This window comes from Schistocerca gregaria, chromosome 2 (genome assembly GCF_023897955.1).
Source record: "Schistocerca gregaria isolate iqSchGreg1 chromosome 2, iqSchGreg1.2, whole genome shotgun sequence".
Lineage (NCBI taxonomy): Eukaryota > Metazoa > Arthropoda > Insecta > Orthoptera > Acrididae > Schistocerca > Schistocerca gregaria.
Genome location: NC_064921.1, coordinates 821,720,030 through 821,738,796, shown reverse-complemented (window position 1 = coordinate 821,738,796; position 18,767 = coordinate 821,720,030). Strand labels below are relative to the sequence as shown.

General features: G+C 40.7%; 1 protein-coding gene across 1 annotated transcript in view; it reads left to right on the top strand.

The window, feature by feature from the left end:
• The first annotated feature begins 3,170 nt into the window (after positions 1-3,170).
• LOC126335158 (juvenile hormone acid O-methyltransferase-like) overlaps positions 3,171-18,767 on the top strand; it is a 54,823-nt gene continuing 39,226 nt past the window's right edge. Inside the window, exons 1-4 of the mRNA XM_049998132.1 lie at positions 3,171-3,209; positions 5,303-5,531; positions 9,418-9,638; positions 13,570-13,702. Of these exons, the coding sequence (XP_049854089.1) occupies positions 5,379-5,531; positions 9,418-9,638; positions 13,570-13,702 (507 nt within the window). The 5' untranslated portion in view covers positions 3,171-3,209; positions 5,303-5,378. The remainder of the gene's footprint in view (positions 3,210-5,302; positions 5,532-9,417; positions 9,639-13,569; positions 13,703-18,767) is intronic.

Here is an 18,767-nt window from a genome sequence, read left to right as displayed (position 1 = left end):
AACATCCTCTTCCATTTCCATAATATTGTCCTCAAGTACATCGCCCTTGTATAAACCTTGTATATACTCCTTCCACCTTTCTGCCTTCCCTTTCTTGCTGAGAACTGGGTTGCCATCTGAGCTCTTGATATTCATACATGTGGTTCTCTTCTCTCCAAAGGTCTCTTTATTTTTCCTGTAGGCACTATCTATCTTACCCCTAGTGAGATAAGCTTCTACATCCTTACATTTGTCCTCTAGCCATCCCTGCTAAGTCATTTTGCACTTCCTGTCGATCTCATTTTTTAGACGTTTGTATTCCTTTTTACCTGCTTCATTTACTCAATTATATTTTCTCCTTTCATCAATTAAGTTCAATATTTCTTCTGTTACCCAAGGATTTCAAGCAGCCCTCGTCGTTTTACCCACTTTATCCTCTGCTGCCTTCACGATTTCATCCCTCAGAGCTACCCATTCTTCTTCTACTGTGTTTCTGTCCCCCATTCCTGTCAATTGTTCCCTTATGCTCTCCTTGAAACTCTGTACAACCTCTGGTTCTTTCAGCTTTCGAAATGTGGTGCTACAGACGAATACTGAAGATAAGGTGGATAGATCACGTAACTAATGAGGAGATATTGAATAGGATTGGGGAGAAGAGAAGTTTGTGGCACAACTTGACTAGAAAAAGGGATCGGTTGGTAGGACATGTTTTGAGGCATCAAGGGATCACAAATTTCGCATTGGAGGGCAGTGTGGAGGGTAAAACTCGCAGAGGGAGACCAAGAGATGAATGCACTAAGCAGATTCAGAAGGATGTAGGTTGCAGTAGATACTGGGAGATGAAGAAGCTTGCACAGGATAGAGTAGCATGGAGAGCTGCATCAAACTAGTCTCAGGACTGAAGACAACCACAACATCATGTGTAGTGCGAGTATTTAAATTTAGAGGAAGTATTGTGATCGCATGGGGGTGTTTCTCGTGGTTAGGGCGTGTTCCTCTAATTGCCCTTTAGTCAATGCTAAATGCGGAATAATATGAACGAATTTTACAACTCGTTTGACAGCACTATGTGTTTGATCAGCGGGACAATGCAACCTGTAATAAAGTAGCCTCTTTCTTGCAGTGGTCTGTGGACAGTAACATTCCTGACAATTGCCTGGTCTCCCGTGGTCCTGACCTGAGTACAATGGAACATCTTTGGCTTGAGTTTGTGCATCGGCTTCGTCCCACACGCCAGCCTCTAATTACCTTCTCCGGTTTCCCGATCTTGAGGAACAATTGACTCTCATTTCTCGCTAGACACCCATACACCTCAGTGAAAAGTCTCCAGTAGAGTTCAAGCCGTCATAAGGGGGTTTAGTGGATACAGCTCATATTAGTGTCCACTAACAGCTGCCTGGAGACCTTTGATCAGATTGTGTAAGGGTATATAATTTGGAGTGCAACAACTGGTCATTACGGAAAGTACAGGTCGTGGCTATATGAGGCCGACCAGGGGCTGCAGTGGAACATTACTACTTGGGGACATATGACTGTCTATAGATAACACGAACACACAAACACGATAAACACTGGTGAATCCCTGCAGCACATCAAAATTAACTTATACCGTCAAGTGTAAACTAGTCGACCAAGAGGCAACGCAGGGAAGCGGAACTGCACACTAAATGCAAAGAAACCCAACCACAGCTCTTATACCGTAATCGATTTACGACCAATCGACCACTTAAATAACACTCTTGGCCTGTCACAGACACTGCAGCTGGCCCAGGATACCTAGCAGGTGCCAAGCCCCAGTGGTACCCCGTCTCGAAAACTCTTTATATCGACCTAAGATATGACAACATTACGGGGCATTGCACGATACCCAAAACTAACAACCACCCTATCTTCGCATGCTCTGTCACTGACAGCAAGCAATTCGCTACTGCTCTTACTACCCGACCAAACGACCGCAAAAGTAGTTTTCCTTGGCGCTTTCCTTGACACATTTTCACCGCTGCCCTTGAAACCGCTGCCCTTCGCTAGTTTTTCGTCCACTATCTATTTTCTCGATGCCACCGTATTAGTGGGTAATCTTGCCCAGATATACGGATAACATCACAACCCCACATTCCATGAAGTCCTCGTGTAGTAATTAACAAATATGGAGGTGACATAGTTTTTATGAGATGGTCACCACGTCATTGTGGGCATGGAAGGGCTCGACCCCTTTGCGTGATAAAAAAAAAATGCACTGGAACTTTCAGTTTCGGACCACGAACTTGGCAGGATACATGTCGGTTCGCGTGTCACTCAGCAGCACATTCCCGGCTGACACACTGTCTTACATGTGTGCTCTCAGGGCTTGTAAATTTTTCAGTGACCTACTTCATTCTCCGATAATATTTAACGGGTTTTTTCTTTCCTCCCTCCGGTTATGAGAACTTGCGCTGTTATTCAATAGTAATTGCTGGTCAGAACTTTGCAGCTTTTCATGAGGCGCAACCGTCGGGAAATGGATTTAGTAGTGGTTTAACGAACAGAGAGCTCTTTTTATTGTCGTGAATGAAAGACACTCGAAAGATGCGGTTAATTTGAAATTTAACTTTGATTGATTATGAGCTTTATCACCCTTAATGTGACAGTGATGAGTACATTGTATAGGGACTTTCGAGTCCGTCTACAGACTTTAACTATTAGGAAACACCCTGGGTGCTGAGCTGACAGTTTGGACTCACTATATGTGCCAGTAGCATGCAGTAGCGTATGGACATTTTAATAAAAAAAAATTTAAAAAAAGTTTAATAGCGTAAGCGTAGGCTGCTGCAGCCGCTGTCACTCTCAATAAAATTCTTTAGCGCTGTCGACAGGACTGTCAATACATAAAACTGTCCGACGTTTCAGTCACTTATGCAAAAGATCTTCCTCAGGGCTTTTTATTAAGCTAGACTGTTGAATGTGAGAGACTTTAGATCTTATATAGCACCAGAGAAAGCTGCTTTACGTAATTTGATGGGACGCTTGATGGTAGAAGGGGTGTTAGACGTTCGTTATTGGTGCGTCCTTGTCATTGGTGGGTAAAGACGTATCTCACTGGTGTTTAGATCACGTCTTGCCATTGGTGGAAACAGATGAATCAGAAACGGACGGTAGTTGTGACGTAGCACCGCCTACTCGTTGTCAGGTGCTGGCAGCGGCGTGCCCGCGCTCAGTGTGTGTACGACCACCGCGGTGCCCCGCTCGCACGTGTAAGTCGCTTTGCGCGCTGTCCGCTATCTAATGTCTCTCTCATTAGTCAGTGTAGCTCAGCATAAAGCCCTGAGACAGGCCGTCTACAATAGTGGCCGAAACGTCGGACAGTTTATGTATTGACAAAGCGGCCAACAACCCAGAACAGTTTAATTGACAAAGTTCAGTAGCATTAACAGAAATGGGTTCGTCTTGGCTACATAGATTTGTAGTCGCTTGCATTTCTGTCACCAGCCTAATGATATGTTCTTATGCTTTTATGTTCTCTTACAGCTATTATACTGCATCAGAACTCCCCAAGTTGCGATAAAACACCTTCCCTTAGGTTTCGTGCTTTTATGTAGCGTTTAATCTTCATATTTTCTTGTCAGGTATCCTTCACCATCGATTAGAAGCTCGTGTGAGCGCCACATGAAAAAAAGTGAGAGGCAGATGTAAATTTTCTTCTGGCGGACGCAATGCTAACGTGCCATGGTGTTTTTGTAACAAATTTGCCAAAGTACATGGTATGTCTCAGTACACGCTGGCGTGAACTGCGCTGTTCATTTAACCCGCCGAGTTATTTTTAATTTCCATTAAAGAAACAACCAAAAGAATTCTTCCGACAGTCACAAGGAACGACCACAAATGATACTAGTCTTTGTAGGAGCAACTTACATTCCACTTAGATCTGACACTTACGGATGCAGGTTCACTCGCCCCCCCCCCCCACCCCCTCCACCCATCATCACCACCAGATAACGAATGGCCAGACACTTGGTGACATTTAGACTAGAACCCTCGAGGTTACGTTAACTATATTTCTATGAAACCTGACACGATCAAAGTTTCTGGAGCACTTTATCTTGATTTTTAATATAAAATTAGTCTTGATCGCACATTTATAAAAATATGCTCTGTCTCGATTGCTAACTCATGATTTTCATATTTAAAATAGACATAAAAAATATTGTTCGCAAATACTTCTACGCACTTACAATATTTAACTTATAAAAAGAAAAGAAAATGAATGAGTGTAGCATAAGAATTTCGTTATACTGAGTAACTCGTCAAATGTAATACAAACTTGTACAGTGTCATAAAAATTACTGTGTGGTCTATGATGCTACTATTTAACATAGAGACAAATGCACATCTGCTAGAGAGCACAACGGCGTGCACGGTAGCATGATTAAAGTTATCGTATAAAAAATCATACAAAAACAAAGGAAAAGACTATTGGAAGTTAAATTATGTGCAGTTAATGATCATATTTTAACATGATTTTCTATGGTATCCGGATGTTGTAACCAATTGGAAACATACCACGCCATTAGTTTAACTATGTTTTTGAACACTAAAACCGGTTTCTTCCACCAGTGACGTTTTGCAAATGATTATGAACCCAGCGCCGATGAGATACACAGAAAAAGGGAAACAGCAACTCGTATTCTAATCTGTATGCTATTAGTAACCAACTTGTGACGAAACATGTAAACGTACTCGTACGGTACACTGTGGTGTATATTATAATTTTCATGCTGTTCTAACCGTGCACCACCAAAGACAAAATCGGTTCACAACAGTTACTTATACTGATTACATTACGGGTCGGGAGATGTACAGAAGTCTTATTTTACGAAAAGTTCATATTAATTGATGTTATTAATATATACAAAGTGTCCATCAAACGGTTCTAGTAAGAAATTCAGGAATGAAATAGAAGGAGTGGATCACCAATAAATCCCTTAGGATCTTCTTAAACTGAACTTTACTACTAGCTAAATTCGTTATGGCTGCTGGAAATATATTGTTAATGTGTGCTTCTGAATAATTGACACCTTTCTGGACCGGAGTAGGTAACCTTAAACTTTTGTAAAGATACTTAAAAGTTGTTCCCATGGAGCGAACTGTTGGTATATTATTTACGATAAATTTCATTAACGCGTCAATAACTGGGAAGCCATAGTCAGTTTATTTCGCCTTTGGTTTAAAGACCTCTTCGATAAACTGACTAATATTCCGTCTCTAATGACAAAGGGTTAACGTCCACCTTCCCGTTAAACTGTATCTGACGTGGAGGGGGATTTCTCTAAAAACTTTTTTCTTCCAGGCATCAGCATCTTGTTCCTGGCTGTGAGGGGGATAGACTTCTAACCAGCTTGGAAGAACAAGAGGTGTACATCAGCATGGATAAACCGGACTTGTACAACCTCGGGTGTGTTCCCCTCACGCAACTGGCCGCCAAACAGGTTGACGACCTGTGGTCGGTCTTCACGTGGCCGAGACAGCCACTGCCCGTGCTCGACATTGGCTGCGGGCCAGGTGACGTCGCCAGGAAGGTGGGTTCTTCACTTTCAGGCACGTTACTACTCCATCAGAAAATCGACGACTAAGCAACTCTCTTGCGTTTTGTAAAGTATCGTCGCTCCTGGATACCTAGGACCACAGAGAAATGGAGGTATACACAGTGTTCATTTTCACAGAAGACACTGAAGTATCTCTAAACTACACTTCGGACCAAAAAACAGTTCAAATTCGAATTTGATTTTCTCGGAGGGGGACATCCAATAATACCATACTCAACCAGCCACTCAAACCCGCGCCTGGCTGGTATGGGCAACTTTGAAATCTTCAATGGGAACCCCCGTTTTTTTTTATTGCAGATTATGATTTTACGGCCAAATCTGTATACTTTTGTCTGAAGCATTTTCTTCTTTTCGACACAGATGACGCTGTAATCAGAGGAACAGAAGTGGGTACCCCATCGTCATTTATAACATGATACTCAGTGGCCCTTGAATGACATTTGGGATCGCACCTCCATGCTGTGAAGTTAGGCCAGGCCAGTATTTCGTAAATTTTAATTGGAACCCCGTTCGCATCATCGTATTCCTCCGACACATCAAACAGAGGAGTAACTGACGCGGCACTGTGGCCATGGCTGGCGACGAACTCTACTCTCCTTTTCCATTTCGAGTAAGTGTTCAAATGTAGTATCGCCATCCCCAGTACACTTAATGATCCACTTTCCAAATGACCGTACACAGGACAGAAGCATAGATGCGGGAATAGCAGCATCGCCGTTTCCGATTCTGTCGGCCGTGTCTTCACGGCTTGTTGTCACATGCTGTTGCACTTTATCTTTTACATATCATAAAGGAAGATGTCCAGTGACATCAAGTCCGGCGACCTAGCAGAACAATTAACAGGGCCACTTCTTCCTATCCACTGACTAGTGAAACACGGCTTAATAGCTCCGGTGCTTCAATTGTGTAATGCACTGGGCAACCACCATGCTGAAACCATATAAGTTGTCGAACGTCCTGGGCAATATCTTTCAGTTGTACCCATAGTTCGTGTTTGTGCCCCTTCTACCTGCTGTCGATAAGTTGCGGACTAACGAGTTTGTTTCCTATGACGCCACACCATATGTTAACCGACCAAGGACGCTGATAGTCAACTTGCTGTAACCAGTGACGATTGTCGTCACCCCAGTAACACATATTATCCCGATAACGCAACCATAGTTTGCGAATGGAGACTCACGGGAAAATTGTTTCTCGGCAAATAACGTGGAGATCGATTGCATTTGTTGACGTGTCCATTTACAATCCACTACCCGGTTATGGAAATCGGCGCCATGGAATTCTTGATGCAGCGTCTTGTGGTGTGGATAATCCCTATGACAATGCAATATTATACAATAGAACCTACGAACATGTTAGAATCGCGGTGTAATTGCTTATCCGTGGGCTGTGCTGCACTGCCGCTATTGCAGCTATTTCATTAGCTTCTCCTTCAACAACAATTTGATATACCAGATTACGAGTAAATGGTAGCTTTAACGCGCCGCTGCACAGATTGAGTAAATGAGATAATATAGTGAGTATCAACTACCTTTTTCGTAGTACTGTTACTTTCTGTCTTGAATTTTCCATTGCGTAATAAGTAACAGATCAATATATCCTTTTCGAAAGCAAGAAAAAACATGGTGCTCACGATTAAACAGGGATTATTTATGCAAGATTTTACAAAATTATCCCATAATTTGAGAGGCGATGCCAACGGCCTTGCCGCCGTGGTAACACCGGCTCCGTCAGATCACCAAAGTCGGGCTGTGCTAGCACTTGGATGGGTGACTATCCGGTCTGCCGAGCGCTGTTGACAAGCCGGGTGAACTCAGCCCTTGAGAGGCAAACTGAGGAGCTACTAGACAGAGCAGTAACGGCTCCGGTCTCGTAAACTGACTTACAGCCGGGAGAGCGGTGTGCTGACCACGTGCCCTTCTATATCCACATTCAGTGACGCCTGTGGGCGGACGATGACACGTGGCCAGGCGGCAACGTTGGGTCTTTCAGGGCCTGTTCGGACGGAGTTTCTATTTTTTTGAGGCGAGAGTGTGGTCCAAACCAAGACAAAAATATCCAGTAAACATGGCTTCTAAAACGTATATATTAATAGCTGTGACCATTTGTTCAGTGTTAGAAGTTTGTTTCACACGAGCCTTTATGAACAAATGCTCATAGCACTTAAGGTATACATTTTATAGCCCATGAATACTGGAGTTTTTCTTCTTGTTTTAGTCCATACTGCCACCTTTCAACATACGGTACGATTTTTTTAACTTCCAGTATAACGAAACATTGGACTCTGCGTTTAGGTCTCGCGCTGTGAGGATTCGATACACTCTTAATTATGTATATAGACAGTTCATCCGTACCGGAAACCGAGAATATCGACAACTTTTGCCTGTTATCAGCATTGATACTGGCAAAATATTGGTCTCAGGAATTGCAAGGCTTTCGAGAATGTTTTAATTTCACGTTTGAAGTCGGATATCAAATGACAAAAAGATATTTTTATAGTGAAAAAATTGCAATTTTACTTAAACTGTCCAATTTTGCTTCTTGCCAAAATTGATGATTCTAGATGAACGGGAAGTAACTGTACTTTTGATGAGTGAGCTTGCGAGTGTCAAAATGTGTCATAAATGGCTGTACCTTGTGATTTCACTGTCTTGGAACCTTTACATTTTTACTCCGTCAAGGGACCGTAGATCTTAGCATGTGACATAATTTTCACAGTAAGGCAGACATACAGACGGAAAAATAATCCAACAGAGGTTCGATTTTTACTGGCTGAAGTAAGGAACGCTAAAAAGAAACGAATTGTACGTATATCGTGTTTTCATCAGTTTATGAGCAATGTTCTGACACAAGGGCACACAAATCTGGTAACGAATCCATCTCCAATAAAGCTCAAACGCAGCCGATGTTCCTCACACAAGCGTTGAACGCTTGCTGAAGACGTGGACCCGGCAATCACACCCTACGTATACAGGGGCCGGCCATAGCCCATGGAGTTTCCACGATACCGACGGGTTTTCAAATAGATACCCGTTGATGATACGCCGCCTGAACTACCTTCCAGTTGACGCAGGCTCTATAGGATGGTCATAAACAGTCTGAAAAGCTTGTAGGGGTGTTGCAGGGTAGGTTGTACTGAGAAATAATTATTGAGAACAAAATTCATACGCTGCAGCAAGTCCGATTTAATTAGCAATTCAAGCATTTGTACGGGCAAAAGTGCGGTAATGCACAGACATCTGTTAGTCCGTGAGTTACCACTTCTTCAAGTTCTCACTACCAGCTAAAATATGCCTTTTCCGGAAGTTATAAATTTTTATCTAGGTGAGTAGAAGCTACGTTTGTGCTGTCTGAGGAAACGAAGGAAGAACATATTTGGCTACAGCTTCTCCGGTACGCTGCTTGAATACACGCGTTATACTACTTGTCTAGCTAACTAGAATAATAACGAAATCGGAAACGATTAATAATTATTTGTCAGTGCAACCTACCCTGCAACATCCTTGCAAACGTTTCAGGCCGTTCCCCTACCGCCCTATACAATTCTCAGTCTTTAGCTGGCCCGGTGAGCTATGTTCCGCGGACAGCGCGGCGAGCCGCCTCCATGTACCAGGCCACGACACACGGACTGGACGCTCTGTAATATGCACCGTGTTCTCCATTCGAAAACTGTGGCCTCTTTCATCACCCTCCTCTTTTCTCAATATTCGACATCTGGAAATTGCACAGCACGGTTGTATCAAAGATATGCAATACCTGTGGATCGCTTTGCCTCTTCAAAGAAACGGAAGCACTGATTAACTTTATATGCTGCATAGCTTAGAAGAGCAAATCAGAAAGTATATTTCTGCACTGGCAGGTTTTAGCCCCGCGGCTGCCACCGGGTACGAAGCTGGTGGCCTGCGACATCAGCCCAGAGATGGTGGAGTTCTGCAGGCAGCACAACGCGCTGCCAGGCACCATCACGTACGAGCAGCTGGACGTGGTTCAGCCCGACCTGGAGAACTCCGACGTGTGGCAGTACGCGCCCTTCGGCAAGGTGTTCTGTTTGCTGATGCTGCATTGGGTACCCGACAACAGGTGTGTACTCATTTTGTCGCCTTATCAACTACTGTGTGGCCTGTCTTAATTCTCCGATTGTAGTTCAAGAGGGGTTATACTTGAACACTCCAACTATTGCTATTGTGGTACTTCCTAGAGTAAGAAATTCCGCAACAATCAGTCATACATTTTCTCCAATACAATTTTTAATTTATCGATTTTTATATCTTACGTTACTGATAAAACTAGAGTATGTAAGGGTTGTTGCCAGACTGGCAGAAGAATGTATTAGCCGGCCGCTGTGTCCGAGCTGTTCTAGGCGCTTCAGTCTGGAACCGCGCTGCTGCTACGGTCGCAGGTCCGAATCCTGCCTCGGGCACTGATGTGTGTGATGTCCTTCGGTTAGTTAGGTTTAAGTAGTTGTAAGTCTAGGGGACTGATGACCTCAGATGTTAAGTGCCATAGTGCTTACAGCAATTTGAGCCATTTTTGAGTGTATTATGTATTAAAACGATGTCACAGAGCACCATGTAACTACGTGGGGATGTCAAGAGGTAAAGATCACTGTTTAAAATAGAAATAAACTATTTTATTTTCAGGCCAATCGCAGCTTTTGAAAGGCATGACGTTAGGAAAAAGTCCGTTAACAGATAGTTAAGTTGTTTGTCATTAAAACACAGTAAGTTTCGCTGCCTAAGGCCACATCGTCATTTGCAACATACGCGGTAAAAAACAAAGAACAGTGTCACCATGTTTTGTGGATATTAAAATTAATAAAGGAATGTCTAAAATATAGTCACAACTTAAAAAGATGGCAGGCATACCCGTCACTCCTAGTCAGGATTTAGTGTTCAGTGAATATTGTCATATGGCCTGCTCCATTTCTTAAAATTTGTTTGCATTAAAAGGCGAAAGAAACTATTTCATAGAGAGCCGCCGCTTAAAGCTTTTTAAAAAGGGCAAGCTTAGCGTTAAAAAATTGTCATTACTAACATGATTCGTCGCGACGCTACGCAGATTACTGTGTGGAAAGTGTCAGGTGGCGGTGTCTTGCGAGTGTGATAGAAGGGCAGCTCAGTGTAGGACAAAGCAAAAGCGCCATGTATGCCCGACAAGGAGAGACTAGCTGCCTGTCGGAACGGAAGCTATCCATGTGGACCGAGGCCCACAAGAAAGGCAGGCCGCGGCGTGTACGTCACGAATGTAGGCCTGCGCTCGCTCGGTCGCTCAACTCAGCAGACAAAAACTACGTTTCTAGATCTGTTAACTCGTAACTAAATGTGTACGTACAAACGAGAATTGCATCTTTTACAGGAATCCGCTATTATGGATTATTACTGTTATTAGTCCTACAATGAAAGTAAGTCCTTAGGCCTACTTATAATTTATTACAGCTGTACTGGGGTACAATACAATTAAAATAATGCCAAAATGAGAACTGTTGTGTGAAATGAGGACTGTTAAGCAGACGAGACTAAATGCTATACACATTTATATCGAGTGTTAGTCTTAAATTACATTTTTGTTGTAATACTGTTAATCAGTAGGAATCCGTAATAGCAAATTCCAGAGATGATGCAATTCTCGTTAGCGTGTACACACTCAGCTGCGAGTTAACAGGTCTAGGAACGCATTTTGTCTGCTGAGCTGAGCCAGAGAGCGAGTTAAGGCCCACCTTTGCACTTCAGTCTGGAATAGCGCGACCGCTACGGTCGCAGGTTTGAAACCTGCTTCTGGTATGGATGTGTGTGATGGCCTTAGGTTAGTTAGGTTTAAGTAGTTCTAAGTTCTACGGGACTGGTGACCTCAGATGTTAAGTCCTATAGTGCTTCGTGACGTACGCGCTGCGTCCTGACTTTCTTGTGGGCCTCGATTTGGACGGTGTGACGTCTTGTACTCATGACTAGGATCGCTGGGTCTGTCTTTACAAACGAGAATAATAAAGAATTTTATTACGTTCGAAAACCAGATTATACAAACAATCGAAATTACCCAGAATGATATGGTGCTTTAATTCCAATTGGTTATTCAACGTGAATTGAGCGTTTTCGTTTTTATATCTAAAAATTTCTACTCTCTAACACGTTCGGAATGTGGCTTTTTGCTTTCTAATGGAATATTTTTAAATTTTCTGAAGGGCTTATGATTCTGTATCCCTCTTCGCTAAGTGCGCTGTTAATTTAGCTCGTGGGATATTTAAGATATGGTGTTCCTGAAATCTTATTTTAAATAATCTACAGGTGTGTCCTATATATTTCTTACGGCAATCATTGCATCTAATACAATATCCAGCCGCTTTATTATATTTGTTTGTGCCTGGGTTTTCTGCTTAAATCCGAAAATGTAAAACATCTGAAGTAATATTTTACATCTCTTACGACTGGAATTTTTTGCGGGTAGTGCACCCAGATATGGTATTCTACAAAAAATAGTGCGTTCCTTTGTCTTCTCGGCTGGTGTTTTGCTTAGCCCTTCACCGAGCTGCCCTTACTCACACCGGAAAGACACTGCCATGTTATACTTTCCACATAGTAATTTGCGTACTGCCGCTACGTGGTAGAAGTGACAATATTTTATTGCCAATCCAGCCCCTTTTTGAAACCTTTTAGCGTCCGCTCACTATAAAATGTTTCCTTTTTTCATTTTAGTTGAAGACAAATTTTGAGGGATGGAGCACACCTCTCCTGTTAGAAGCGACCTTTTTGTTTTATGAGGAGAGGACATGGTACATGTTCGACAGGTCAACTGGAAGAAAAATAAAAGTTGCAAAGGCGTACTGTTTACTGAATATGTTCCTTCTCGATATGTATAAAAATCACGAAAGTTCATGATTCGCTACAGGTTGTTCTGCAAGGCGTCTTTGTACGAGAGACTATGGGGAGAGTAGTATAGATCTAGAAGCTATAAAACAACTTTGGAGGAAGTAAACCCCTCTAATCTCCATGAGACATGAAAAAAAATTCTCATTCACGCTTTGAACTCAACGGAAAAAGATGGAAAGGAAAGTAGCGATTGGTACAGGGGAGAAGCTGCTGCTGGTCACAGTAAAAATAAAACGGCATATCCCGCCGTGGTTACTTCTCTCTCCCCCCCCCCCTCCCCCTCGGTCCACGGTAACGGCATTTATTCATCTATTCGAGTTGTGTGATACATACAGCAGAAGAAAAGTTGGACGTGAAAACGTGTCCCTGACATCGTGTCAGAATGAGAATTTCTAAGAAATCAAAATGGGATGCAGTGACAGGAAAAAATGCCGTCAGTAGCGGATTAGCTGCAACATTCAACAGCAGGCTCCCTCCGTGTCCCTAAGAGTCCATTAGAAGAACATGTCGCTGCCTTTAATACCAGGCTATGTACAACGATGGTATTTTCTTATGATGAATTTAAAAACTCTTTCATTGATCGGTTGGAGGATGAACTAGTCAGACGTCTTAAATTTTCAGAATAACTGTTCTTTGTCCCTGAAAAGGTTGCAATTTTAAAATTTTGTCTATAATTTGATGCAACATTTGAAGCCACAGGAGCAAAAAATTTGTAGTCAGTAATTTTTTATGGGATTAATGACGTGCCATTCTGAATTTTCACCAAGGTGTGTGCAGTCTGATAGCTTCCAAATAGCACAAGATATCAACAGAGAACAAGGAATGATTAGACTGAAGACCTGTAACGACACTGAAGTTACCGTTACATTTAATTTCATTTTTGTGCTCACATTTACAATGCTTTCGTTCTCATAATGTGTTCGGTGCAGGGAACAGCAAGTTGAAACTCATTAATTTAACCACTTTTGCATAACTTAATTAATGAAGTTAAAAACAACTTATTTTTTGGGTTTTCAGTGTTGTTATTGCATATTTTCACCACAAAATAGTTTTGTTGTAATTCGTTCATACGATTCTTAGAAAAATCCAACAAGTCTTGCGTATCTTGAACTGGGGCAAAGCCCCTTAATAAATTAATATTTTCACAGACGTGCTGTCCAGAACATTCACAAGCTGTTGGTTTCTGGCGGAGAGGCTGTCTTCAGCGTAATGGCTAGCATGACTCATTACACAGCGTTTGAAGAAATGGCGAGAGACTCGCGTTGGGCCCAGTACATGCAGGTAAAACTTAGGTCTAGTTGACAACCTGCTAAATCTCAGAAATACTTGGCAAATGATAATACTAAAAATGCCCTAGCTCAGGAGTAGTCAACTTGTTTTGCTACAGTAAAATTTCTAGCTTCTGACCGCTGATGGGTCTAGTATGTCACTGTTTGTCAGATACGAGGGTGTGCTAAAAAGTAATTACTCCGAATTTTTAATTCTGTTCTCTATACAGTTCGAGGCATTAAAGATCTTGCACATTACTCGGTCGACATGGTTTTGTGATGTTGCGTGTAAAATAGAGGTGTGTAACGTTCACTAAGTAGGTGCGTAACAAACGACATGCTGTAATCGAGTGCCTCTAATTGAAATCTGTAGCTGACTGAAAACTGTGTACAGTGATGATTGTATCGACATCAGTAATGTGCGATGCCGAGTTGTTCGTGCTCGTAATGAAGCGGGTAAAAGTCGTCGACGGAGACCAAGAGATCAGTACAATAAGCAGATTCAGAAGGATGTAGGTTGCAGTACTTATTTCGGGTTGTTGCTTTCGCTAACAGCTCAAATAATTTACATCCAAAACTTGTATTTACAGTAGAGCACGAAAGTAACAATAGTATTAATTTCCTGGACCTCACAATTACAAATAAGAATGGAAAACATAATATTTCTATTTATAGAAAACCCACGTCAACCGACATAATAATAAATGCTAAGTCATGCAATCCATCAAGATACAAAATGGCATTTTTTATAACTATGATACATAGGACACTGAAATTTCCTCTCCAACATGATGCAATCCAGAATGAAATTGACACATTAAAACAGATAGCGGTTGCCAACAATTATAATTCCCTTCAGGTTGATCTGTTATATCAAAAATTACAAGAGACAAGTGATGCTGTTACAAATTCCAAGAAGAGATTTACATAAATGACATACATAGAACCTACTTCAGATAAAATAAATAAATTACTTAAGAACACAAGCGTGACAATATCATTGGAAACTAATAACCTCCAACAAATGAAACAGAAACACACAATTGGAGACTCAAATATATATCAAAAGTCAGGCGTTTACAAAATAACATGTAATGACTGTGAGAAACAGTATATTGGCCAAACTGGCTGTAACTTTTTAACACGTTTCGAAGAACATACTACTGGTACTGCACGTACCAAATCAATATTTGCTCAACATCTTGATGGTTACAATCATTCTGAGAGTTGCATTTGTAACAATTAGAAAATATTACATACTGTGCCGAAAGGTCCATAGCTAAATACCTTAGAAGAAATTGAAATCTTTTCACTTCACAAAAGTAATCCATTACCTGTTTTAAACGAAGAACTTCAGTTCAAAGATAAATATTTATTTGAGATTTTCGATTATCTTCTTTAGAATGTTTACTCTTCCATCCTTTGTTTATAAATTCTTAAAAATATTATTAAGACTTTTAGGAAATATTTTATCTTTACATTGTAATTTTATTCACAAAACATTATTTTATGACTGACTATCTGTTTTAGAATTTTTGCTTATATGCTTTTAGACTGCGTATTGCTAATTCACATCCTTCTATTCTTGATACTATGGCTCATAATTTTATAATTTTTCTTCCTTTTTCATTATTTTTATTTGCTTATAAGACTGGAATATGACTTGAGGAATAGCAATGCTTTTAAAAATTGTCACATGTAATTTACATACCAACTTCATAGACAATATTTCATATATACAGACAACTACTTCGTATTGTATTTGTGCAGCATGTAGTATACATGTCAGCTACAGATTATTGCAGCTTACTCATTGAAAATCGTTTCAATAAAGACATGTTGCTGCTCAATAATACATCGTTTGACGTGACAATCTTCGCCATTCCACTTTCACAACAACTTCATTGGAGAGAAGCCTGCTGCCACATCTTTGCACTGGCGTCTGTCCTCACCATGGCAACCACTAGTTCGACAATCGACTTTACAACAAATATAAGTGGAAAGAAGCCTGCTGCCTCTTCTTTGCAATGGCGTCCAACTTCACCATGGCAACCAGTGGTTCCAAATGGTTCACTAACAGGCCTTGAGAGGGCAACCCTTGTACAGCCAAACCGAAGTTCATTTTTCCTACATAGTTAAAAATTTTTTAACGCTTCTTAATTGAAAATAGCTGTTTAATAAGCTAAGTTTATTGGGTATTTATTTTTCATTCTTGACTATATTCTTTTAACTAAGAAATTTTAAATTGTAATTCTTCTTATAACTCATTGGTTAGTAATGACATCATGCAGTCTGAAGTGGGTGGAGCCTCCATTATATACAGTAAGACGTGCACTGGTTTCTTACGATATGGATCCTGTACACCTCCGAAAAACTCGATCCTCCTCACCCGATTGTCTCCCTCATCCTCTCCCACCTCTGCCTGCAGCAGCTCCTGTATTTCCACTTCCCACCCGGTCTCCATCTCTCCACCTTACCCTCTCCCAAGGTGACTACCACCAGCTCCCTCTCCCTGATAACGTCCTCCTACCCTCCATCTACCCCTCCTATTAACTTTGATCCTACCCTCCCACTTCCCGTGTCTTTTCCTTTGGGCATTCTCCCTCCGTTCTCTCTCCTTTTCCCCCCATCCCCCATTCTTCGACCCCTCTTCCCCCAGGCTTCCCCTCCCCCTTCCTCCCTTCGGCCCCCCATCTCTTCCCTGACTGTGGCATCTCTGCTCTCCCTTCTCCCTCTCCCACTCCACATTCTCCTCTCTTAGCAGGTCCCCGGACTCGTACACTCTCAGTTGACATTTGTGGGCTGGAGATCATCGCCATCAGTGTCTTGTGTGTGTGCCTTTGTTTGTGTTTAGTGTTCTTTCGCCATCAAGCTGCCACTCTTCACATGTTCCGTTGCGGTCGCCCGTGTGTTGTGCGCCGTGTCAACGGGTTTTAGTGTTTTTTCCCGTCCAGTGTGAACAATTTCGTGGTTATTGTTTTTCGTGTCTACAGTCTTTGCCCGCCACTTTTATTGTATCACCTGTACCACCTTTATGTCATATTTCTTGTACCACTCATGGCTGAAGAGCGGCGTAATGTGCTGGTGACAGCCCACCTTTCTATAAGGTGATTAAAATAACAATACAGAAGAAAAACTGGTTTCTCCAGTATTGATTCTCCAACAGAAAGAGATTCCTACTCAATGGTAATTGATGTTTTTATAGCTTTATAACTTTATGTATGTTCTTTAATGTATGTAGCCCTCTAATTAAAACTTTGTGTACAATCTGTAGGTCTGAAGACGACTACAGTAGTGGTGGAAACCTGTCACCTTGATAAATAAATCGTGATCAAAACTGTTTTAATAGTAAATATTTGAAAGACATAGATCACTGCCTTTCCCGTAATGTATTCAAAGGTAGTACATTCTTTGATTTCATCAACAGTTTTGTTATATTTGTCTTCATCTGTTGCTGATAAAATAAGCTTAGAAGGACATATTCTAGATAACAGAAAAATAAACAGTAAGAAAAATAAAGTACCTTATCTATTATCAATTCTGGGGGGATTTTTTAAAGTTTATAAAGAAATTATGTGCGATAACGCAATTTTTACTAGAGCTTCTTGTTCTGGAGAGGCAATTCTTCGATGGCCTGTTTATAACGTTGCTGGAATGAAATTATAGATAGACTTCCTAAGGAAATAAAAGTTGTAATAGAACTGATGGCAATTCGTGTACTAACTATTAAATATGAATCAACTTACAAGTTAGAACAACGAGAAAATATTCTGAAAAAATTGAAGGTTAAGATATCTTTTTATGAATTACAACTGTAGAAGTAGCAGGATTGAGTAGTAAGAAAAATTTCGAACTAGATATCACATAACTCTGCAGAATTTGATATGCCATATTTCGAATTTATTACATTTCAGACAAATCGTAAAAATAATCTGTTACTTCACTCTTCGTTATTCGACCACATTACATGGAACAAATGAAATTTTCCCACAGGAAATCTGGAATATTAACCCACAAATTTTATTCTCAAAGCATACAATCCATTTCTCGATTTTAAATGAGTTACACTAGTCATATCAGATGCTGACATAATTCAATGTAATTTCATAACGAACTATCTTATCTATGTGATTAAGGTGATGTGTATAAATAATATTGTAAGTTCACAGGAAAGGACTAGGAATCTTTGTGTGGAACATTTAGTGAACAAATTACTTCAGATACTTCAACGTTTGCAGGAATGTATAGTAAGAAAAATTTAACTTACAATGCTTGGAACAGAATGTTTACTAAAAGTTTTTAACTATATAAATGAATAAAAAATTAGCAAAAGTTAAAGAAATTTTAACATCTTGTCTTCATTTCATTTTAAAATATTTTCAGGAAGATAAAGAAAACAAAACTGAAAAGTTTACTATGTTAATTAGAAAATGATTACTCATTGTATTTCTTGTGTATAGCTCTTTTTATGTAGGTTATATTACCATTTTGAATTTTCATAATCAATTAGGATTTGCGTGAGATCGATGGAAAGCGCTGGCTACAGGACAAGTCAGCTTCAGCTGAACTAGTAGTTTGCAACTCGTATTTTATCCGGTGGCAGGTGGCCTCTAAAGTTAATACTGACCTAGAGCAACAGTATGCGTCAGTGAAAGAAAGGTTGCGCACTGAGTGAACTTCCATAAGCATTCTTTTGCTCTATTTGTAGTATGACTTACGTGAAACATTCTCTCGCGCCAATCTAAGGCAGTTCAAAACTTCTTTCAGAGATGGCGCTGATGGACGATCCATTGACTATAATTGTGGAACATGTTTTACTTTAAAGATAAATTAATTGTTTTTAACGTTGTCTTCATTATTCATACTCTCATTTATATGTTATTCACATTTCTTCACTTCAAATAAAACACGAAAATGTGAAGAAAATAACTTATTTACATCCCAAATGAACTGATGGAAATAGTGCTTGTAGAATATACTTTGTCACTCGAATACCTAATATATATACCATTTTAGAGGACATTTACAGAGTCAAAGCTCTAAACCAAGCATGAAGACTGAAGGATTTTCTCCATCAT